The sequence below is a fragment of the Sinocyclocheilus rhinocerous genome, unplaced genomic scaffold (assembly GCF_001515625.1).
Source record: "Sinocyclocheilus rhinocerous isolate Xijiao unplaced genomic scaffold, SAMN03320098_v1.1 scaffold153, whole genome shotgun sequence".
Lineage (NCBI taxonomy): Eukaryota > Metazoa > Chordata > Actinopteri > Cypriniformes > Cyprinidae > Sinocyclocheilus > Sinocyclocheilus rhinocerous.
In genome coordinates this window covers 3,763,769-3,789,552 of record NW_015660878.1, presented here as the reverse complement: position 1 = coordinate 3,789,552, position 25,784 = coordinate 3,763,769, and the positions used below count along the sequence as shown (strand labels likewise).

Here is a 25,784-nt window from a genome sequence, read left to right as displayed (position 1 = left end):
TTAAGTATAGCAAAGAAGTACTTTACACCCCTGATGAACTCACCCACTTATTAGACATCATCACGTTCGGTCATGAAATGAACTTGAAGTGGCTTGAAGCATGAAATGATATGTGAGTGAGCTGGTTTTTAGTGACCAATCAGCTAGGTTGAATTAAAGGCACACCTCCAATGTAGTGACCTTCATTACACTTGCAGTGTTTACAGCAGTTTACACTTTGAGGTCACAGTGAGCTAGAAGTGTAACCTCACAGCACACTCACTGTGTCCTCATACTATGGTCACTATGTGATGTCACAGTCAGCTAAAAGTGTAAACTCACAGCGCACTGACTGTGAGCTCATACTGTGAGTTCATCATGCGAGACCATTGTGATATTGCTGTGTTAAACTCTAATTCCATTATTTTAGTGTGAATTCACTGTAGTGCTGGGAGATATACCAGTTCAAACGATGAACCGGGTTGAATTATGCACATGGTTTGAAAAAAAAAAAACAGCATTAGTGCCTAAGCAACGTAGACAGCATCATTGATTGAGAGGAGATCCCTGTTAACTACACTTCTGACTAATATAGTTTATATTTTATTTCCATCAACAAAGTATTTAAAAAAATCCAATTCCTTTGTTTATTTTCTGTTCTTTTTTAACCTGGTGTTGGCATTTGACATTTGACCAGCTCAATATTTTTAATTCACAATTAATTCACAATTGCGTAAATGAAAAAAAAAAAACCTGGTACTTTAGAAATTATTGGATGGATATCATATTTGTACTTGGCATGGACGTTAATTTATTTAAATAATCAGTTTAAAATATATTTAAAAATATAAGGCACATGATACGGTGCAGGGCTAAAGCCCCCTGATAGTGGGCTCTTTTTAAATGTTCTTTTCTCTCAAGACACTAAACACTTTTCTCCCAAGGTAACTAACACCACCACAGCAATATCCTATCTCTTTGTTTTTATGCATAGCATTGGCAGAGAGGGAAAATGCAGAATGCCTGAATTGCAATAAACAGGTTTAAATAGACCTTTATGTTTTTTTTATTTATTTTTTATTTACAATATATGCACATGGCCACAAAAGTTATTTTTAGTTTATTTAATGCATTTTGAGACATTTTTAAATAATATGCGCACTGATTTGAGTGAAAGTGTGATGGAGGAATCAATGAATCATGCGCACTCTGTCAGTTGCAGTTCCATGATTGGACGCATGGTGTCAGTGCGCCGCAGGTTTTAATTATAATACGGCCTTCGATCAGCTGTTTGGCGCTTCACGCGCTAGTATTTGTGAACCGACCGCGGCGGCAACATTTGAACAGATTCAGGTGTGTTTGTTTTTCCCAACCTTGGCGTCTCGATATCTGGTTGTCCCCTTTAAATGTTCTCTAAATATAACTGGCACACCACATGAAACTAAAGGCGGCCGTTATTTTCATCTTGAAAGTGGCAAAAACGTTTTGTGTGAGTCTGTCAGTTTGTGTGAAGTTTATGTTTGATTCGCCGTCAGTCGGATTTTGACAGGTTGGTTTGCTTTTTTGCTTGTCTGTTTTTGGTTGTATATATGAAATGAGACTTTAAGAATATTTTGAGATAAAGGTGTAAGGTTTTCGCTTCTATCGTTACTTTTTTACGTCATCCATATAAGCAAATAATGCAGTGACCGTTTAAACATGTAACGTTAATGGGCCTTTATATTGTAACATGTTTTCTGTCTTTTTATTTACAAGCACTATGTGTTTGTTTAAAACATATTTACTGTATCTAAACTATATAATAATTACACACGTGATATAATTCGTTTTTTACATTTTCTTCAGTCATGGAGTGGGTCACCTTATGGGGGTTGGACGTTTTGAGATCATATGACCTGCTAAATACTATTCACTCTGTCTAAGGGCCTCATGTATAGTTGCATAGAAACCATCTTAAATTTGATCTTACAATCATCTCTCAAATATGATGTTCATAGAATGCGTGTGATTCATAGAATGAACGAATGCACAGAAAATGCATGTACGGCTCTCTTTCAGATGAAAATCTATGAATCGCAAATGATCTTGAACGTATGCGAAACTGGATGGTTTCAGCTCTCTGCCTTGTAAACGACTCCTAATTAATGTCATTAACATATAAAAGATCACCAGTCATTGTCCAAATCCTTTAATTTAGAAAATTTTTAAAAACCTGCAGTACTCCGACAAGAAAATGTACGTACGTCTGCTCAGAACCTGACATGACACTAAGCACTTTTCCACTCAAAGACAGTTTTTACAAATATGAGCATCGAAGTGGATTTAAGCGTACGCACACTCTTTAAGATCAAATCTGTGCGTACACATACTTTACAAATGAGACCCTTAGAATTTAAACAAATTAACTTGTGTCTCTTCTGTAGTTCGAGGCTTTCTCTTTTTGCTCGCTCCAACATGGATGTCGGAGTGACCCCGAGACGGCACAACCCCGTGGACAGCATCTGCCGCAAGCTGCAGACTATCCAGCGACGAGATCAAGAGGTTAACTCGCCCTTTCAGATCCCTAAGTTCCAGTCCAGCAGCTACGACAGCCCTCATTCGGGTCTGCGCCTCAACCTGGAGGCCATCCTGAAGAAGCGTACCGTCCGAACTGACGAAGACTCTGACCGCGATTCCTCAGCGAGCATGCTGACCCCCACAGCTTCCCCGGGACCGGGGTCTGCCGCCAACACCCCTCGTGCTCCCATTACACCTGGCAATGCCACCTATACCATTACCAGCACGCTGAGCACGTTAGGGGAGAGGAGAAATACAGCAACGTACAGCCGGCCGTTTCGGCGTAACTGCTCCACCCCAGCAGCCCAGACTGGGGACAATTACTTTAACTTTACCCCACGCTACACCACACAAACCCTGCTGGAGGGGCCCGACACAGAGGTGAAGACCTCGAAAATCCCAGCTCCTGGCTTGTTCTCGTATAACTTGAACTTCTCCTCAGATATTTCTAACATGGACAGTGAACTCGTCTACCCGGCCCTCGTGGTTAAGAGACTTTCACTGGGCGAGGGTAATGAATCATCTCTTTTTAGTTATCTTTTTAACATTATAAATGTTTTGCTAAAACCATTGACTACATGTTTTTGTTTTTCTTGGGTTTTGAACAGGATCTCTGTTTCCCTCCGAGCCCAAGAAGGAGAGCATGGCTGAGGTCAGTCTGATTTGCGAGGAAGACCTGTTGGACACTATTTTTCAGGCCTGTGACACACAGTGCAGAGGTACATACATCACCCCCTCATTGCTTTTATTCTGTATACTCTTCAGTTATATTCTGGATTTTAACAAACTACTAACCCTAAAAGTAAAACTTTTACTCTGAACCGTACTTTTACTCTGTAAATTTTACTCTGCTCACTATGTACCGTAGAATGTAAAAAAAGATGGTCGACGCGTCTCCACTTCCTTCCATTATAGAAAAGTGAAGCCAAAACATCCCAGTATGGCCACTGTCATCTTGCGAAAATGATGTCATGAGCCTGTGTAGTAGTGATTGTGAGGTGGAGGCGCAGTATCAAAGTCCCACCCAAACTCCCGCAGACCCAATCGCTCTGTTTTTATGGCATCAAATAATGAACTAAAAGCAAACTTATTAAAACAACAAACACTTTAACATACATTAGCATGATAAGAAGTACCTAAAATGATGGAAGCCATCTTTGGGAACATTTTATTTGAAATGTAATTTGATTATTTAGTTTAGCTCACATCTTATTTGTTTACATGGAGAGTAGGGCTGCACAATAAATCGCATGTGATATTTAACGCGCATCTTGTCAGTAAAGCCGTTCTGTTCATTGACAAGGTGCGCAAAACATGCGCAAAATATGATCGTGGTTTTGCTCACCTTGTCAATGAACAACGGCTCTGTGTAGTAAATGCTTCTCCATGTGAAAGCCCACACGTGATGGAGATTTACGGCTGATTCCAGAACCGGCTTTACTGACAAAATGCGCGTTAAATATCTCATGCGATTTATCGTGCAGCCCTAATGGAGAGGTAGGAGTTTATGACGGCCAGCCACCAGATGGTGATCGAAATGTCTTCTCCATGTGAAAGCCCACACGTGATGGAGATTTACGGCTGATTCCAGAACCGGCTTTACTGACAAAATGCGCGTTAAATATCGCATGCGATTTATCGTGCAGCCCTAATGGAGAGGTAGGAGTTTATGATGGCCAGCCACCAGATGGTGATCGAAATGTTTTGACTTCACTTTCAGGTTGTGTGCGGCACACTTACTCTGTACCGTTTGTGCTGTTGATACAAATAAAAGTGCGGTTATATTTATTGTTTGATAAATTTCACAGGTGAAATAGTCATTTGATCGAGAATTTCGAGGAGGAAAGATTTTCCCATGCAGGTTTTGCATGTAAAATGTAAATGCATGTAGAATGTAAAATCATCAACATTTTAGTTTCGTTTAAGGTTTACAACGACAAGCCATTTTTTCTTTATAGAATAACATGTACTGATAAAGTGTAGACAATAAAGGTGCAGTCACATTAACCTTTGTTTGGCAATTTTTTGTGGGCAAAGTCTGGTCATTTCAATAGGTATCCACACAATGCATGAGGACTAAGGATTTAACTTTGCAGATTTTGCTAGAGTTTCAAGTTTGTCTGAAAGCTTGGTTCAAAAGTGACTTCAATGTGAGCTGTTTCATATATTGCTATACTATTGAAAATGGATCTTTTCAGCTAATGAATTTTCACTAATGTGACTTTTTTGTGGGCAAAGTCTGGTCATTTCAATAGGTATCCACACAATGCATGAGGACTAAGGATTTAACTTTGCAGATTTTGCTAGAGTTTCAAGTTTGTCTGAAAGCTTGGTTCAAAAGTGACTTCAATGTGAGCTGTTTCATATATTGCTATACTATTGACAATGGATCGTTTCAGCTCATGAATTTCACTAATGTGACTGCATCTTAAGACCAGGAATGTGCGTTACAATCAATCAGATTTTGATATCTTGTAGATTTTTACTGCTCCTTTCCCCCTTAGATTGACAGATGTTATTCCTCAGCAGGTTGTGAAGCTAACTAATATTACAATAACTAATATTATTATTTTTGTTTGGTTAAACTGAAGTAACCTCTAAGAGCATCTGAGAACATTGACTCATTCCAACCCAGCAGCAGGGAAGCTTCTTAGCATTCAAACCTAGAGGCAAACACTGTCTGATCTGTCCTCAGTGAAGTCCTGCTCTCTCCTCATGATGTCTCTGACCTGATGTGCTTTCTGTGGTGACCAGACCACTAAGCTAACAGGAGACAAAAACTGCTTTCATTTATAGCTATTGTTCTTATATGAAGGCAACAGCAATTTAGGTGAATGCAAAAGGTTTTTTTAAGTATGTTAAAAGAGATGATAGCAGCAGACTTATATATACACTGCCTCGATATGCGCAGACACACGGTCATGGTGACTCAGAACAAGTAGGTGTTGCTTTGCAAACTTTCTGTTTGACTTTATTGTTGGGATGGCATCTGGCGAGACCCAGGTCCTCAATGACTGTAGCCACTGTAACCATAGTAACACATTCCTCTGTTGCAGGTAAAGTTTATGTATCGCACATTGTGGACTTTTTGAGACACACCACTTGCCGCAGTTCAGAGGACAGTGGCTTAGAGGAACTCTGTAATATGCTGGACCCAGAGCACAAGGACATCTCCATAGACCTGGACACATACCATGCTATCATGAAAGAGTGGATCGATGATTGCCGGAACCAGGGGTATGAAGACATATATATATATATATATATATGTGTGTGTGTATATATATATATATATATATATATATATATATATATACCCTATGCTTTAGAACAGCGATCGACATTGATGCACTTTAATAAAGGCCTTTTTAGTTTGAGAAATAGTGCACAGGACAAAAAAAAGCTGAAGAAATCTGATGGTTGTTTAACTCTTGATAATTTTGCTAAAGGCTCTGGTCAGTTAACAGGAAGCAGTTGTTTTTGCAATCAACTCTGTGCGGTATGTCTTTTGTAGATGTTGCCAACCCAACCAAAGACACATTGCAGATTTTCATCAGTCTGCTATCAATCCACAATCAGTTTTGATCACAAGGCCTTTTTTCCAACATTTTCCTCATGACAAGTTTTTAAGATAAAAGCCCAACTCAAATTTCCCTCTTTTTCCCTTAGGAAGGACTCAAAGAATGACACCCAACAGGAATCATTCAAACTACGGGACAGTTTATCAGGTGAGATCTTCTTAAGAGTATGCCAGAATGCTTAAAAGCTCAATGTTTTTCATATTTTCTTTGTTGTCAATGTTATAATTTTGTATATAATCACCTCTTGTTTCCTTTAGCAAGAAGATCTGCTCTATTAAATATGACTTCAGGTAGTCTTGAAGCATTCGGAGGGGAAGCCTCCAGAGCTGACCTGTAAGTTTAGGAGTGTGAGTTGTTTGTTTGTGATAGATAAACAGTTAACAGTAGTGGGAGTGTGGTTTGTGAGACTGTATCAACTATTTCTATCAATCAAAACTTTGGAAACGGTTGACTCAATTTGTTTCTTATGATCTTAAAAACCTTTTGATCTAAAGGTTTATTCTTGGATGCTTTTGAAAAATCATTTCTGCCATTTTTACACAACTAAAAATAAAAACATTTAAACAAAAAAAAGATGCAATCAATATGTTACTGCAAAATTATATACTGTGTGTGTATATCTGTACAGGGAGACATCAGATCTAGTCTTCTGTGTGGCAGATCTACAACTAAATAACCAAAAGCTGCAGGAGGAGGTTCGTAAACTGAAGCAGGCAGTGGAAAGCATGGAAGACACCAACCAGAAACTCATTGAGGAAAATGAAGAGATCAAAGCACAAGCTAAAATGTACAGACTTATATTACGTTCTGTCTCACATGTCTTCTTCCTCAACCTCTAAACCCTCAAATAATCATCATGTACAAAACATGCCTTAACACTCTCCTCTCGTCACTTCCTAATCTCATCCTGCAGAGGGCAGCAGTTATTACAGAAGGAGAAGCTGCTTAAAGAGGAAGTTGAGGAGATGAAGCTGAGCCTGACCTCTTCAGAAGAGAGTCGAGCTCAGGCTTCGGCTCAAAGAAAGCAGATGGTGAGGCACAAACCACACTGATGGCTGTTCTGATGTTAATAAGCCATATTATGAGACTCCGGTAACATAACATGACAGATAACATGCGGTATCAGCCCTCTACGAACACCTTGGCAATTGAATCGCCATTGGTTACAGAGGTGAACTCCAATTCTCTTTTTCTCTCTTCGTGTCTAATATCAGTAATCTGTCATTTTTACCACAGCGCTGTTTTTAATGCTGCTTTGGCTGTTAAGTTGTTCAAGAGTGACCACATTTTATTTAGATATCATATTGCCATGCCCATGTCTGTCCAAATTGTTAAAGTTTCACATAAACAGATCTTCAAAGAGCCATACAGCCTACTACAAAGAACTCAACAGTAAAGATTTATCCTTTGGCAGAGAAGTATCTATAATTTCACACAAGGACAATCACTTTTTATTTTTATACCAATATATTTTTTTATATTTTCTAGAAATATTTCATTAAACATTTCTGATTTGTTTTTAGCTGATGCTTCCAAGACTACCACAAGCTATTTTTGCAATCTGCTTGCAAACTAGGCGACAGTATTTGTGTGCCAAATAAGCAAAATTTGCAACAGCAATTTAAAATCCGTCACAGAAAACCAAATGTTGAAGTTTGCAAGGCTTAAAAATGGATGTATCGTACGAAAACTTTCAGTGGCAACACAGCACTTCCCGAAAAGCTGCTCACACTTACCCTTAGCCAGTATCAAAGAATCCTGGAAAAATTTGTTTCCGCAAAGATATTAAGCAGCACAGGTATTTTCATCATTAATAATAATAAAAAGAAAAGTTTCTTATGCACCAAATCAGCATATTAGAATGATTTCTGAAGGATCGTGTGACACTGAAGACTGGAGTAAAATATATTAAAATAGTTTAAAAATATTTATATAATAATAATATTTCATGATTTTACTGTTTTTCAAAAACATAAAACAATTCTTACAACCCCGCCCACGTTTGAATAATAGTGTATATACAGTTTCTTTGGAAACTCTTGAATGTGGCGACTGTCTATGAAAAAATACCATAGAAGTGTATAATAATGTGGCAAATCATGTATTTGGCTGAGAGCCACAGCAGACAACTTTCTCTCTTTGACTCTCTCACTCAGAATGCTGAATCAGTGGTGTAAGAAAGTTCTACACTCAAATGTTTTAGAAACTAAAGCCTGAAAAATTATTGTAGATAAGTGTACATGTGATAACTGTGGAATAAGTTAAATCTCCCCAGAGTGTTTAATTATTGTGTATGTGTTAATTTTGCTTGCTTCAGCTGTTGAGAGCAGACAAGAACAAACTGGAGAGTCAAATGCAGATGATGCAGCCTGATATGACAATGTAAGAGCTCTATGTAATGCACTTAACACAGCAATGAAAATATTAGCTGATTAACTGACCTTATTAATGGCAAGCATAATACTTGCACAAACATCAGAAATTACTTCACATGTTCTTCTAACTGTGTATGTATGTGTTTGCAGCCCAGGTCTCTCTCTCTCTGTGGCCTACAGACTAAATCAAATGAGTTCAGGTTCTCTTCAGACGGAGTTGGCTCTGGCACAGAATCCCGTGGAGGTTTGCAGTGTGTTTTGTGTGTGTTTGCAATTCACTTGTCTATCTTTGTCCCGTCCATGATTTGGAGTGTCTCTTCTCTCCACTCCCACCAACACTCATGTGCTGTTCTCTGTCCGCCCACTCTCTCTCCCACTCCACTGCCATAGAGTGCACTCAGTAATCCACACCCTCTCGGTGCTTTACACCAAACTTTAGGCATTACAATGAGCCTGACTACATGCGCTTTATTTCACAATTTTTTATTTATTTATTTTTTTGCTGTGGTAGATTCCATTGTCGTAGCTGGTGATAACTACATACTAGGTATACTAGGGTTGGACCCGCTTTTACCTTCAAAACTGCCTTAATTCTTCATGGAATCACACAGTTGCTGCAGATTTGTTGGCTGCACATCCATGTGAATCTCCTTTTCCACCCCATACCAAAGGTGCCCTATTGGATTGAGATCTGGTGATTTTGGACACCATTTGAGTATAGTGAACTCATTGTCATGGTCAAGAAACTGGTTTGAGATGATTTGAGCTTTGTGACATGGCATGTTATTCTGCTGGAATTAGCCATCACAAAATAGGTACACTGTGGTCATAAAGGGATGGACATGGTTAGCAGCAATACTCAGGCAGGCTGTGGCATTTAAACAATGCCCAATTGGTACTAAAGGGCACAAATTGTGCCAAGAATATATCTCCCACACCATTACGCCACCAGCAACCTGAACAGTTGATGCATAATAATAATAATAATAATAATAATGTGTCACATTTTATATAGCTCTTTTCTGGGTACTCAAAGCGCTTTACACGGAATGGGGGAATCTCCTCAACCACCACCAGTGTGCAGCATCCTCATAGCAGGATGGATCCATGCTTTCATATTGTTTATGCCAATTTCTGACCCTACCATCTGAATGTCGCAGCAGAAATTGAGACTCATCCAATCTAGTGTCCAATTTTGGTGAGCTTGTGCAAATTGTAGCCTAAGTTTCCTGTTCTTTGCTGACTGGAGTGGCACCCAGTGCAGTCTTTTGCCGCTATAGCCCATCTGCTTCAAGGTTCGATGTTTTGTATTTTCAAAGATGATCTTCTGCAGACTTTGGTTGTAACAAATGGTTGTCTATCTATCTATGGCATTAAAATATAAATAAATAAATAAACTATAAAAATGATATATTTATATTTTAAATATTTTGAATGTTATAATAATATAAAATATTTAACATCATGCATGTCTGTGTATTTTTAGGGTTTGGAGCATCTGTCCTCCTCTGTTTGTTTTGCATCTTCTTTGGATGAGACTCTAGATCGTGAGGTTCTTCTGCTTCTCCAAGGCCCGACTCCAGAGCAGCTTTCTCTGGAATTTAAAACTCTGATCAGCAGACTGGTAACCAACTAACCAGCCATCACACTCAAATTTTTTTAAGCAAACTTCATCTGTACAGTTAGTCTGATGTTAATTTTGCCAGCTTTCCATCTTTAGACACCTGAAGGCTGGTTTTGTATGATGCTGGTCCATGATGTTTTGGAGTGTTCACAAGTGTGTAAAACATGAATCTTTCCAGAAAAGGGAGTTTAAGGAAGATGGCATCACCTGTCTCACAGCATTCAGAGGCCTTACAGAGAACAGTGAAACTCAAGAGATCAATACCAACTTCAAGATACAGGTAAGAGAGTTTCTTCAACTAAGTCAAATCGTAAAGTATCTATCAACAGTTATGCAAATTTTTGCACATATGTAAATAACTAATCATGATAAAATTATATAGAGACACACACGGGCATTTAAAAATGATATAAGAACTCCTCTCCCCTTATGTGAACTTTTACCTACCACATTGCATAACTGCTTGGCTGGACATGGTCACTCTTATTGTGTGTATTCAGTGGACCGCATCAGTATGTGCGGTCTTCCCCGGTGGTAAACTATACAGGCCAATATTTCTCTCACTCCAATTCCCACGATGCACAGGGGCAGTGTGTCGGGTCAGACTAACTCTGTGACTTTCCTTAAGGTAGTCTTTGATGAAACTTTTTGATCTTATCGCATTCACTAAGATTTAGTTGGTAGTAATGATTTACTGGTGCACTGTGTGTTGTATTTAGTCAGTGAGCCTCATTGTTGATCTTGTGAACTCTGGCAGGGCCTGGAGGTGCAGCTCGAGCAGAGAAGGAGTGACTGGACCCGCAGTCTAGAGCAGTTGGACCAGTACACAGACTCTCTGGAGAGGGAGCTTCTAAAGATGGCTAGCAACATGCGACGTTCTCGTACCGAGATCCTGCACCTGTCTGTCAAGTAAGTGGACTGATATGGTAGCAGAGATGTTATTGTATGATTTTTGATGGCAGTTTATTGAAAAAAAACTTTTTTTTCTCATTTTCCAGTCACATTTACCATTGTGTTATGAATTTTCAGGGGTGAAATCCACTTCATTAGGAATATATACGTATTCAGGAATTTCACGTGAGATTTCTGTGTGGTCTTGCAAATTTGTGGAATTGACTAACAGAAAGCTGCTAGGTCAGTGGTCTCAAACTCAGTTCCTGGAGGGCCACAGCTCTGCAAAATTTAGCTCCAACCAGCTCCAAATCACACCTGCTTGGAAGTTTCTAGTAATCCTGAAGACCTTGATTAGCTGGATAATTTGTGTTTGATTAGGGTTGGAGCTAAACTGTGCAGAGCTGTGGCCCTCCAGGAACTGAATTTGAGACCAATGTGCTAGGTGCTTCATACATTGCTACACTACTTGACAATAGATAATGGCCTGTTTTCGCCAACGAAATTTCACCAAAATGCAATCAAAAAGCTTAAAAATACTTTTATCACCTTAGCTGTAGTAAATGCCATGAGACTAATTCTGTGATGTGAATAGCAGCATGCCTCCCTGAGAAAGTCACTGGCAAAACAGCTACTTTATTATAATGAAATATTTCCAATTTTTATGTGTTGCTAGAAACCTTTTCATGATTATTTCTGTCATATTCATGTATCCAGATACTTGTGGTATTTATAAGTTAAATTTAGACATAGTAACTTAAAGGCACAATATGTAAGATTTTTTTTATTAAAATAACCATTTAAAGGTGTGACTACAGATAAAATGGTTTATGCATGCATTGTTTTGTGTGTTTGAGATGTTTTTTACGTGACTAATAGATCATTTACTGTATGTTGATACATTTTTTTGATAGATCCTCTAATCTCTGATCCAGTCCTGCATCTTTCTCTGGACGATCACGGCATCAATCACTCCCTTATTATCTGATTTTCTCCCAAAAAGTGTGCCGGCACCATGTAAGCAGAACATTTATGACTCGTTTAACATCACTAATGCTAAATGAACGCCTGTAAATTGATCTACAGTTGTAAAAAGATTATTAATATGGATTTTATTTTCATTAAACTAGACTTTCCAAACCCTAGATTCAAGATTAAAGATTCTATATGTTAAAAACACCCAATTGCCCTTTTTTTTTTTTTTTTTTTTTTTTTTTTTTTTTTTTTTTTTTAAACCAGAGTATATTAGTTTTAATTAAAACATCACCCCTTTCAAAACAGTGGAAGGATTATGAGGAGAGGCCTTACCAATTTAGTCCATGTCTGGGTGAATGTCTCTAGAAGTATTTGTCAAGGGGCTGTTTCGGTTGACCCCCTCAAGCTGTTTTTGGTTCACTGAAGAGGTGTCTCTAATCTGACATAACACTGTTTTCAAGGCTACAGTACTCGGTGTACTGTAGATAAAAGGCAAAGGCTGTTGAGAGAAGCCAGGGAAGTTAAGGGGTTTCACCGTCCAGTGGTGCTCTAAGATTTGGGTGAAGGCGCAATGGGACATTGCTTGGGCCTGCGGATTGGGTATAGTATGTCCAACTTTTGCGTTTGCAGCACTTGTGAACAGTTCAGAGATCTGCTGAGGATGTATGGGAATTGTGTTTGTTAGAATGTGTTTTCTGTAACTCTTCAGGTACCCCACTAATAGGTTTTGATTGACGTCATGATCCAATTCTTGATGTATTTCACATTTTTATCAACAGTGCAGGGGCGTTGTCTCATGTGTAATGCTTTTCAGTAACCAGAATGATTGTGTTTTTGTAGATTTATCTATTCTGAGTCATTTGGGGGAGGGGAAAAAAATCACAATTCATCAGTGAATCAATTCACATTCACCTTTTGCACAAGTTGTGTTATAGCGAATTTGCTCAAAAGGTTTAGGCAGAGAGAAACCGTCGTTTAGAATTGTGAATTCCGTGGTTTCCGTTTAAATTTTTAGGGTACAAGAGCAGGAGAATCAAAAGCAGCAGTTGCGAGAGGAACTTGACCGACTAAAGGCTCCGCTGGACAACAGAGAGGCCAGCAGCCAAACACCGGATCACCTACAGCAGGTATTGAACCTCACTAAACACTTGCTTTCACTGCCTGCACATGCTTCAGCATATGTGGGCTTTAAAACTCATGACAGATTTAGATTCAGCCCTGGGCAAAACAGAAATAAAGATTTTTGTGAGCTTCTGCAGATCACAGATGGATACTTTTACAGTCTCATTACAAGATGCTGAGAGCTGTGTGTGTAGGAGGCAAGTGTGGTTTGTGAGCCAGTTTGGAACTTGACTTCATCTTGAACTCATCTCTAGAGATTAGACGCCATTGACCGATTACCCCACAATGTTCTTATGTTCAAAACTTGGCTCATGTCTTAGTTTGATTCACTTTTATTATTTTCCTATTCAATTTATTTGTATATATTACTAAGCATATTGTTCCAAAATCTCCAAAAGCTTGCCAAAAATGTCCAAGTAAATGAAGAAGAAACCTTTTGAAAAACTAGTAGTTAGCAGGGGAAGCCCATAAACTTTTAATATAGTGTTTATGTAGAGCTGCTGTAAACTTTTGAAGAACTACAGTAGGAGACAGTTGGGGAAGGCCATATACCTTTAATATAGTGTTTATGTAGAGCTGCTGTAAACTTTTGAAGAACTACAGTAGGAGTCAGTTGGGGAAGGCCATATAGCTTTAATATAGTGTTTATGTAGAGCTGCTGTCACCGACTGTTGACATGTGACTGGTGTGATTCTGCACCTTCAGGTTGTGGAAGAGCTGGATGGCCCCTCTCTTGAATGGGATGAGGAATATGTGTTGTCTGAGTCTCCACCTTTACAAAAGCTCGGGCCTGACCAGGAGATGCTTCAGGAGCTCTGTTGTGAAGAAGAGGAACTACAGGCCCTGACACAGGAGGAAGAGGAGGAGGTGGAACACAAAGAGACTGTGAGGGACAAGGAGAAGATCACGGAAAGGACTGAGGGAGAAGGTGAAGCAACACAGAATTCTGGATTAGAGAACAAGGAGCTACAGAGAGACTCCACACTCTCTCAGACGCCTCTACCAGACCACACCACTGATGGAGAATCACAAGGTCCGAAATTAATTGATTAGTAAGGCTTATCTTTTCTGTAGTGGAATTCAGTTTAGATTGCAAACAAGATTCTGAAGAAGTTTCAAAGTTAGTGTCTGAAATTGCAAGATGGAGAAGAACATTTTTGGATATGAATAAATCTTGTTTCAGGTCTAATGGGGGTGTGTTATTTGAGATGAAGTTGTCTGGTGTAAATGGTCACACCCAGAGGACAACCGGTCTGTGTCAGATTCCTCAGGCTAAATAATCCTTCCTTAACCTTTAGTGGCACAGATCAGGCAGCCATCCCTGAAGCTTAAACACAAGCTGGAAAAACAGGGTCATTCTAGCTTCAAACCATTTTTGGCTTTCCTTCCACCATTGTTCTGCCATCTTTGGTCAGTATGTAAGGTTAACCTTTATTCTCTGTCCCCATCCTTGACCGCATGACTGCCAATAACACCAGAGGCTTGTCACTTAAGCTCCATTGTGTGATCATAACAACTGGACATGACATTGAGGCATTAAAAAAAAAATGCGTATGAAAAGTACGAAACTTCAGTCGGAGTTAGATTAAAAATTGTCCTGGCTATTCCAAGCTCTATCATTGCAGTCAGCAGGTGTTGCAGTGCTTCAGTCCAAAAGAAGTGAAATAAAACGCCCATCCATAAAACCCCGTGTGTGTCACTTCTGAGTGGCGCATGCGCAACGCTGACCTCATACGTCATCAGCCCGGAACTGCTTCCGTGTACAACTGTTGGCACAAGCTAGATTAAAGTGATTATTACATTTTGAATATGGATATTTGCCTTACGTTTCACTACAGGAGGCCTTTGTTCACCCCCCGGAGCCGTGTGAGACACTTTTTTTTTATTTTTATGGATGGGCGCTTTTTATTTCACTTCTTTTGGACTGAAGCACTGCAACACCCGCTGACTGCAATGATAGAGCTTGGAATAGCCAGGACAATTTTTAATATAACTCCGACTGGATTCGTCTGAAGGAAGAAAGTCATATACACCTAGGATAGCTCGGGGCGAGTAAAACACAGCCTAATTTTAATTTTTGGGTGAACTAACCCTTTAAGGACGAATGGATTTCTGTGAACGGCACCTTATTCCAAACAAAAATGTAAATGTTTGTAATCTTTCATGAAAATGTAGTTATTTTTTCGGCTTCTGAAATGTTTGGTTAACAATACCTAGGCTAAGCTATTTAGGCTTTGTTTTCCAATTAACACATTGTTTATGGGATGTACAGTATATTGATACCATATTGGTTATTGGCTGATATTTAGTTTATTTTAAAAGTAAATAGCAGTTGTTTGTACTGTACATTTTAACATTTCACATTCAAAGCAGTTGATTTTAATATATTTAAAAATTTTCACAAAATGGTATAGAATTTTAATATTAGTTACACCTTATAGGTGAATCCCCTTCTTGTGCTCGTTGAATATACTGCTTTGCTAGGAAATATGTCACATTATGTAAGTAAAATGGATTATGAATTCCATTTCATGACTTTTTTTCTCTCTATTTCAGGAAGTCTGTTTGTGGGTAAGGGAGGAATGCAGAGGCCTTGCACAGCTCTAAAGGTATATTTCAGTTTCTCTTATCTTAATTTCCTATAATACCTCTATCAGATACCTCTAACTATCAGCTACCAAATCAATTAATAATTGTGTAAATGTTATCATTCTTGTGGTCTATCTCATGATGCAGTGACACAAAGCAACTGTTTTATGCACATTGATATAGTGAAGTTCAAAGAGTTTTTAAATACAAGCTTTCAGAGTGGCATAGTGTCATGTGTTAGGCATTCCAAGCCACATTGTTCTTTTTGTTGTCATGGAAATTTAACGTTTGGCTTGGTCGGTGGATCCATGTGACTCACTGCTGCCAGGTTGATAGTTTTACTAGAGAATGCTACTTGCTAGCGGGAATTTGGATGACCCTTAGAACCAGTGTACACACACAAACACGCATTGAGAGGATATTGCACTGCACATCACACCTAAATGAACTTGCCACCATTTGCATTGCAAATGTCTGAAGTGTGGATTTGCGCCCAATCATCATTCAAAAGTAGCCAATATGTCGTCTTTGGGGGGACGTTTTCTCTGGCAGAGTAGAGATTTATTTTATGCTGCCCTTCTGAATCTTTTCCTGGCCACTGCAGGAGGAAGACAGACTCCCAGAATGCACTGGGCCTGAGGACGCCCACGAGCAGGCTGCATGTGACTCACTGCTGCCAGGTTGATAGTTTTACTAGAGAATGCTACTTGCTAGCGGGAATTTGGATGACCCTTAGAACCAGTGTACACACACAAACACGCATTGAGAGGATATTGCACTGCACATCACACCTAAATGAACTTGCCACCATTTGCATTGCAAATGTCTGAAGTGTGGATTTGCGCCCAATCATCATTCAAAAGTAGCCAATATGTCGTCTTTGGGGAGACGTTTTCTCTGGCAGAGTAGAGATTTATTTTATGCTGCCCTTCTGAATCTTTTCCTGGCCACTGCAGGAGGAAGACAGACTCCCAGAATGCACTGGGCCTGAGGACGCCCACGAGCAGGCTGCTCCTCTGCCTCACACCCACAGTCAGTGTGCTGGTAAAAGCTCTTCTTCTCACTGTCCTTCTCTGCTTAATGTTTTAGTAACATACAGTACTAGACTAAAATACGTTTCATTTCTCAGTTTAATATAAGATGATTTTCATAACACAAAATTAAAAATTAAATGTTCGGTTACGTTTTTATTTCAATGTGAATTTATTTAATCTCTCTTTGTGTCTGAACACACCTCCCCACTCACTCTACAGATGCATCTTTGAGCTCCGAGATGCCCGGTGAACAGGTGACCTCAGTCAAACACCTTATTTCATCTACTGAACCTTCCTCCCTTGTGAACTCAGAGATGGTATCTCCCTCCACGGGCCAGCCTGAAGTTGGTGATTCCATTACAGGAAGGTACAATTTCCATATATCAGCATTTGCTTGTGGATTTTCTCTGGCTCACTGATATAAAGTGCTAGTTAATGATTCACCGAAAATAAATTATGGTCTGCTTTCATTCGAAATTCCTACCACACACCCAAAGATCACATTTGCTAGTCAAATGTGTCATCTCTTCCTGTGTTGGGCTGTTTTGTGGAGACATATTAAGGAGTTATTACTACTGACAGAGCCTCACTTTGCATGCTTACCATGCACCTGTGTGGCCAGGCTCGGACAGACGCCCCATCCATGCTCTGCTGGAGCACACGAACCATCATTGCACTTCCTGAGAGCAGCTGCATCCTGAAACATCAGAAAAACAAACCAACAATTTAGTGACAAACTTTCCCTTTCCTCCCTGGTCAGGACCCAGCAGCCCACTGCCACAAACGGAGGATCTGAGGGAGATCGTATGGCCACCACAGCCGACATGAGTGACTCGCAGGTCAGTTTGAGGAAGCTGAGGAAACCAAGGGGAAGCTTGTTGCGTTTGTAGCGCCGCTTGCCATTTCTTCCTCTTCCCCTTTTGTGTTTCTGTTTCTTTCTAGTTCTGCCCTTCTCTCTTATGTTCTTTTGCAAAAAACTTCATGTTTGGTGGTCCTGTGTAGTGAGAGAGTAGCTGTCTTTTCTGTTATGCCGTAAAGAGGAGCCTGCAGTTGGGCGTTTTAGAGCGTTCTGGATGGCGGTAAGCAGGAATGACTGCTCGTGAGAGGACGTGCCTACCTTCTTATCGATGTGATGTGCCTGGGCTTTCGGTGTTGTTTAGAATTGCTTTGTGCTGCTTTGTAACGTTATATAAGCACCTGACATCTGACAGACTGGCTTTGTAAGTGGAATTTGCCCGTTTGTTTGTCCAGAATCAGATATTAACTGTTTTATTAATTTGTGAAACCAAGGGTTATTCTGACAAATGCACTGTGATAATTGCCCTATTGTTGACGCTCTCTCGTGAACGTTATTAACTTATAAAAAGATGGGAGATATTCAGGTGAACTTGGAGTGCAACCAAAATAAACTGCACTTCTGATCTGAGGGCTTTTCTGCACTTCAATTCATAGGGAGTGGGCAGTGTTAAAACAGTATGTAGCATATTACTAGAGTAAGGGTAATAGGTAAGGGATAAATCAACTGTCCTATAGCATGTAGGCCTATTGGTTTTAAAGAAATGCTTCATATTTGGGTCCAGCCTAAATGCAAAAAAGCTAGTTTACACTGCCATCTGCCTAATTTGGCTAGCTTCTACCAAATGACAGATTGGGCTCTTAGCCTTTGATGTCAACAGAAAATATGGGAAGCTTTTCATAAGCCTATTTATTTTGCTATCCTAACTTTGCTAAGTGCAACTAACCAACTAATCATGCATTTGTTTCTTCCCTGGTGATTGTGACTCAATCGGAACAGACCTGCAACTGTTTTTGGTGTTTTTTGTTGGTTATTTAATTGTTATTTTCCTTGTGTTTTTTTAACTTGGTGATAAAATATGTTGCTCAGGCTGTGTGTATGGTTTTTCATCAGTATGTTTGGAATAAGTATAGCACTTTTTCACTCCCACTTCAATGAACTCTGCCAGTACAAGTACTCTCCCCCTCCAGCCCTCCCCCTCTCTTTCTGTCACTCCCTCTCTCTCTCTTCCTGTCTTTACCATCTTCTCTCTCTCTGCCAGCTGTAGAGCTCTCACACACATTATGTAAGTATCTAGCACTTCTCTCTCTGTAAAGGAGAGCGTAGCTCTTATATTTCATCTGCCATGTCATGGGACAGGTATGGAAATGCATGCGCGTGTGATGTTTATTTGCATATGTAGGTAGTTTACACAAGTATGTGTGTTGCTGTTCAGAGTGTGTCACTGGGTCACAATGCCATTCTGTTGTCTCCTATAGAGACTGAGTGAGGAACATCTTTCTAAAGTGTCTGCAAAATCGGACAAGTGAGTATTTTTCCTCTTTGTGCAACTGATTATTTGAATGTATTTATTATGCAGGGGCTGCTGGACTGAGTGTGTTAGTGCTCTAATGTGTGTATCTTCAAGAGTTGCTGTACATGTTAATTATTTGTTTAGGAGTCCCTTGTTGCCAGTAGCAGAGGAAGAGGAGACCATGCCAGAGGCAGCGGAGGTGATATCAACTGGGGTGCACTCACCAGGTAGGAGGAAATACACTTGAGGACGTTCCCAGTTGACCTTTGAAAAAGAGATGTCAAATGTACTGCTTCTGACGACTGCAATTGAATGCACTTCTTTGTCAAAATGAAGTTGATTAATGGAAACGCAGATTTGCCAATGTCTTTTTTTTATTTTATTTTTTTTTACGTTAAAATTAATCTATGAACAATATTGACAGGAAAAAAGAGAAAACCAGGAACTGTTGTTCATTTATTTGTTTTAATTTCTGACTGATTACTTGAATATTTACATAAGAAAACTTAAAGCAATGTGTTCATAATTGACAAAAAAAACTTGAAGGCTGCATGCCATTGTTCTAATTTAATTTGTTAATATTTATATTCGTATTTTGCTTTTTAAATGAGTGTGTTCAGTAGCAATTTGGCTTTTGCTATGGTTTTGAAATCGATAGTGACAATTATGAAATCTCACAGAAATTGCTATTGGTTACTAACATTTGGATATTATGACCAACCCTCAGCATTAGCATCAGCAAATGTAAATATAAGATGACAGCTTAAATGAAAATTAGAAATATTGCTTGAGCAGCTTAACTGAAATGAAAAATGGAAGGGCTAAAATTACTAAAAATGAAAAATGTAAATTAAAGATAAATAGAAATATTTAAAAGAAACTTAAAGAAACATACAAAAACTTAAAATTACTAAAACATTAAAATAAAAATATAAAAATAAAAGCTAATTAAAAATATGAATATATACTACAGTATAATAACTCTGGTGAGCTGCATTGCTATCTGCAACCTACAGTACATAAAGAGCATCCTAACTAAAATGCAAATTAATAACTGATTTATAACCCTACCTTCGGTGTGTAATTTGTACGCCATTACCAGTAGCAGTGCATGAGACTTTAGTCACAATTTATCCCAACAGAGATTGTTGTTAGCATGCTGCTAAAGATAGCTGTGCATTACTCCAAAAAATGTATAGCACACAAATATTAGGGGAAATCCATTTTTATTTATTACATCAAACTATTTTTTTAATTATACAATTTATTAGTAGTGAGTTAAGTCTACATCAACATTTCTCTCACCTTGTCTGCTTGGCAGCTCACTAGGTTTTGGAGCAAAGTTGCTCTCTAAGTGTCTCTTTCTTTATTTTCCTTTTTGGATAAAGACAAGTCAGACAGCAAGAAGACAGTGGTCACATCTGATTCAAACTCCGCAGCCTCAGCTGACTCATTGAAGGATCCTTCTGACAAAGCGAAGGACATGACCTTTGACCCCACTGTCAATGAGGGTAATCTTCCAACAGTCCTTGCTGCGCAAGGCTCCAAAAAAGACCCTCTGACTCTGAGGAACAAGCTCAAGAAGGTAAGAGCCACTTTCACTAGAGTCTATGAACTAAACAAATACAACAAAAGCCCGAAGAATCTGGTCCTACCTGCTTTGCCAAATCTTTTTTTAATTACATAAGGTGATTGTGTTCTTATTAATAAACATTCTTAACATGCCATCTGATGCCCAGTGTAAACTATTGTAATGCGCTGATGAAGTTTACATACCTGTGTAGTACATTTAAAAATAAATGGTCTTCCTACAGGAAATGAGCAGTATGGAAGCCATTGAGGAGCAAAAAGCTCAGGAGGACGGCGAGCCTTCAGTGGCCACAGAAAAAGAAGGTAGATAAACGGTCTCTCTCTCTCCCTGTCTGTCTCTCTTTCTCATCTAGTTTTGCTTGTTTCCTCGATGTCAGTCTCCTCTTCCTCCCTCAGGTGACACATCTGCCATCTCTGAAAATGCCAGCGATTCCACCAAAGATGACAAGAACAGGTTATAATGCTTTGTGTACTGAATTTATATCCATAAATTTTAATCTGATTCAAGACTCACTTGACATATTCATGTACCCATTAATCTGAAATGTGCATTTTATCTGCAGCCTGTTGCCAAGTGACAAAGAGATAGAGGTGAGGGTTTTTTTTCTCCATTCAGTCCAATTTCAATATAGAGTGTAACTATATTTGATAATAATAATAATAATTGATTGTCTTGATAGGATTTGGCAGGGTTATGCATATAAATTTTCATCATAATTGGTAAATTACAAAGAATTCTGCAGAATTGGTATAAAGATGTTACAGACCTGAATTAGATTCTGAACTAGTGATTAAGCTGAAATATTTACAGATGTGTATCCGTTTTCTCAGTGATGTTTCTGGAGTGTTTACCATGTGCTCTCCCGCCAGGCGGAGTTCCACCGGCTCTCTCTGGGCTTCAAATGTGACATGTTCACCCTGGAGAAGAGGCTACGCCTGGAGGAACGCTCGCGGGACCTGGCTGAGGAGAACGTCCGGAAGGAAGTGAACAGTTGTAAAGGTCTGCTGCAGGTCAGTGTCATTTTGTGCACTTTCTGCTGACATAAAATCCTGTATATTTTATCAATGCAAGGAAGTAGTGCTTTTTTCAGGGCATTGTATTTTTACAGAAAATTCTTACTGAAAATTTCTTCCAAAATTTGACCTGAATTCGTATGTTTGAACAGGTAGCTTGAATATAACACTGTGTTTTGTTATATAGGCCCTGATTCCACGATGTGAGGAAGATAACCAGTCCATGGAGATCATCCATCGTCTGCAAAAGAACCTGGAAGTCCTCATTCAATCCATGACCAGAGTGTCCAGCCGTTCAGAGATGCTTGGGGCCGTTCATCAGGTTTGTGTGTTTACTCAGGCCCTTCAGAGTGCTGAAATGGCCCTCTAAAGCCAAAGTTAACAAAGAAGCCTGCTTGTTTACATCTCAATTTCCTTGCATGTGTAGGAGACCAGAGTGGGTAAAACGGTGGAGGTGATGATTCAGCATGTGGATAACTTGAGGAGGATGTATACCAAGGAGCACGCAGAGCTGTTGGAGCTCAGAGAGAACCTCACGCCGAATGAGAGGTCCTTTGGGTCCCACACTGAGAGGGGTAAGTTGATATTATTCTTATTAAAAAAATACTTGTTAAAAAAAAAAAGTAATATCACATGGGTTTTCTTTTGTGATTGCAGATGATTTCAGAAACAAGAAGCAGTCAACTGCGAACATTTTCAAAGTGAGTTAAGGCACAAAACGCACCACTTCAAGGTCGTGAATTCAGCTTGCGGAGTTATTTACTGATTTAAAAAAAAAAAATGTGTTCTCTCCTAAGACCACTAGCCGACGCATCAGTATAGCTACCATTCCCCGCAGCAGTGGAGGACAGACCCATTTTGACATGGTGAGGAGTCCGGTTTTCTTCTTACAGAGGTGAATTTGGTAGAAAAGAAGTGGAGCAACTGAATAAACTGTGATTTCTAATTCACAGCCCAAAGACATGGCGGAAACTGAGGTAGAGAGACTCTCCCGCCGGTCACCATGGTAAGTGTAATGATGCTGTTTTGAGATTGCATGGTCCACAAAACACACCTGCAGCCCTGCCTGTCAGTATTAGTCCACCAAAAATTGGGTTAGTGTGACCCAAAATGTATCCGAACAAGATTTATTCACTTGGCTGACACTTTTATTCAACCAATGTCAAATAATACACTTATCAGTAGGTTCTCTGGAAATGGAACCCATGACTTTGTGCTTTATTGGAGTCACACGCCAATTGTTTTTATAATACTGTGTGCACGTCTTTGCCCTGCGAGAAAGGATGTCATGGTTGTGTGTCGACCGCTTTACAGGAACATGGCAACCAAGAGGCCACCACTAAAGCGCTTCATTAGCTCTGGTACTTGGGCCGACATTGACGAGCCCACTCTGATGAATAGGTAAGGTCACGCGTGAAGATCTGTTGTGTACCTTTCATCTTTGGAACCAATTTAATGCCAAAACCATAAAGAGCGCATGTGCCATCGAAGCGTCATGTCATGCAGAACCACAGTAGAGGCCTTGAGCTTAGGTGGTGAACATTGTAGTGTGAACTTTGCACAGGTATGGATATGACACAGATTCTCACTCGGAGGAGGAGCGGAAAGAGGAACCAGAGGAAAGAAGGACTAGCATGACAGAATTAGGCATCAAAATCACCTCCTTCATAATGCCAACTAAGACGTTAGTGTACCTCCTGCCTCCATTATTCTCTGCTATAGCATTCAGGCATTATCTACAAAAAATTGAGGGTTTTCTGTAAATAATGCCTTTTGCTACTGCAGCTAAGCTAAGAAAATCTAACTTTAATTAATGTTCTGTTTGGACATGGACACCCACAAAGTTCATCAGCTTTGATTTTTTTTCTTCAGTGGAAAAATGAAACCAGTGCTGACACACTACATGTCTTCTGCTTCGGTTTGCCACAAATAAGCTAAGCAGCCCATCTGTGGTTTCAGAGAGAAGACAAAGTTCTGTTTTTTAATTATCTATTTTTCCCCACATTGGTGGACAATTTGGGCATTTGGCAATGTACTCTGATCCCACAGTTGTGTGCTATTCTGATGTTCTCTGTGGGATTTTCTTAAACTGGTTAAGTGGTAGACTGATAATTAGAGAGCAGGATGGAGATATATACTACTGTTTAAACAATAAATTGATTTTTTCTTTTTCATTATTCAGCAAGGATGCATTAAACAAAAACGACAGTAAAACATTTATTACTTCAAATAAATGCTGTTCTTTTGGACTTTTCCTTCGAAGAATACGGAAAAAATAATGTTTCAAGGTTTCCAGCAGAACTGATTTTAATATTGGTAATAATAAGAAATGTTTCTTATTGTGTCAAATCAGCATATTAGAATGGTTTGTAGAGGATTTTGTGACACCAAAGACAGGAATAAATTACATTTTAAAATGTATTCAAATAAAAAAAATGCTTAAAGTTGTAATAATATTTTACAATAATACTGTATTTTATAAATCAAATAAATGTAGCCTAGGAGAGCATAAGACTTTTTTTAAAAACATAATCTTACAGACTCCATGCTTTTGAATGGTGGTGGTGTGCATGTAATTTAAAAAAATGAAAGGCAATAAAATGGGCAGAATGGCTGCTTCTGTTAATCGGCCAATCAGTTATTGGCAGACCTTAAAATGGTCATATATTGGCCAACTACTCTGCCTGACCAATATATATCAGTCTATCACAGACCTCCTGTTTGTCTTGTTTATTATGTACTTTGTCAAACATTGCTTTTAGCAACAGCTGTCATTTTTCACATTCCTCTAAATGTTCAATGTTTTCTCTTCAGGTCGCCTCAGCCGTCTCGCCTATTCAGACTGATTTTTATTTATTTATTTTTTTTAAAAGTGCTTTTTATAACCTGCTATTTTCTAATGAAAATATGGCCCAGAACATATTCTACACACAAGTATGCCAGTGCTTCTGGCTATGCAAGCTTGATTTTGTATGTTATTGATTCCAAAGGAATGCATGTTAAATATGTACAATGAAACCACACTGTTGCGTTTGCTTGCTTGTACAGAGTATGTTTCTGGGCTAAGGATATATAGAGGGTTCATCTGCAGCTCATTACAATAACATGAACATTTTACTTGCTCCTTCCCTATTTAGCATAACAGAACACCTTGCTTCCTGCTGCTGAAGGTATGCTTGTACTTTTCTTTTTAAACATTTCTTTCACTTTCTATCCCAGTCCCAGCCCCAGCCCAACAGATCACACTCCACCCAGTCTGACGGATGGGAGGCCTGCAGTTTCCAGAGGCACCAGGGGCATTTGGATTTGGGTGGCCTTGCTTGTAGTTCTAGCTGTTCTACTGGCCCTGCTGGCGAGCCTGATGTTACAGCCTGCAGTAGATGCAGCACCTGTGGGCACCGGGGACTCCTGGATGACCATCCAGCAGCTTCTGTGGCCCTATACTGGGCTGAGGCACAACGGCCAGCCCCCTGTGTGACACCAGGGGGTCGGCAAGGCTGCAGTGGCAGGTTCTGACATTCAGAAAAAACTCCGGCTACAAGAGCTGTGATGCAACACTGCTGCCTGTCCTTCTAACAGAACACTTTGTGACTATTTCTTACCGAAGGTAAAAAGAAATGTGGGTGTCTCGAGAGAGATGTGCTGAAAACTGCAGACTGCTTGGATGCTGTGTGCACAAACCGTCGGGTTGGCCACGTATGTAATAAGCACTTTTTATGAGAGTCAGTGGCAGCCAATCACACGGTGGATATTTGGATTGGAGTGAGATGAGCACACTGCAACAGTGTGAATGTCAAACATCATATACCGGTTGCCCAAAAAGGCTGCCTTTTTTTAAACATTTTGAAATTGATTAGTGTATTTTTATGGGCAGTTTGAAAGAGTATTGCAATGAGACCTTTTTAAGGTCTGTATTTTACAGTTTTATGCAGTAGATATTATTAATTGTTACAAACACATGGTTTTTATCCTCATAAAGCTGTTGGTGTGGTGTTCATTGTAAGAAGTTCATACACTTTTGTATGTTCCAAAGAGGGGGAGAGAAACTTTGCACAATAAAAGAAACTGATCCAACTCATGGATCAACTCATACAGCTTCAGTCAGTATGTGTGTTTAATACTCATGCTTCGGTGTGTTTTTATTT

General features: G+C 39.4%; 1 protein-coding gene across 1 annotated transcript; it reads left to right on the top strand.

Moving 5' to 3' along the window:
* Window positions 1-1,352: 1,352 nt before the first annotated feature.
* Window positions 1,353-25,733, top strand: LOC107725513 (lymphoid-restricted membrane protein-like). Its single transcript, XM_016534788.1, has 34 exons — window positions 1,353-1,528; window positions 2,403-3,046; window positions 3,144-3,254; window positions 5,592-5,772; window positions 6,205-6,263; window positions 6,374-6,449; window positions 6,745-6,903; window positions 7,030-7,147; window positions 8,434-8,498; window positions 8,642-8,735; window positions 9,978-10,115; window positions 10,294-10,395; window positions 10,873-11,024; window positions 12,997-13,108; window positions 13,809-14,136; window positions 15,660-15,712; window positions 16,649-16,736; window positions 16,946-17,093; window positions 17,487-17,565; window positions 19,001-19,047; window positions 19,180-19,262; window positions 20,424-20,620; window positions 20,850-20,928; window positions 21,022-21,079; window positions 21,189-21,216; window positions 21,496-21,636; window positions 21,827-21,961; window positions 22,067-22,214; window positions 22,297-22,340; window positions 22,437-22,505; window positions 22,593-22,645; window positions 22,954-23,040; window positions 23,204-23,323; window positions 24,859-25,733. Exons 2-34 carry the CDS (start codon window positions 2,434-2,436, stop codon window positions 25,115-25,117), a joined length of 4,224 nt encoding a protein of 1,407 aa, XP_016390274.1. The 5' UTR covers window positions 1,353-1,528; window positions 2,403-2,433; the 3' UTR covers window positions 25,118-25,733.
* The last annotated feature ends 51 nt before the right edge of the window (window positions 25,734-25,784 follow it).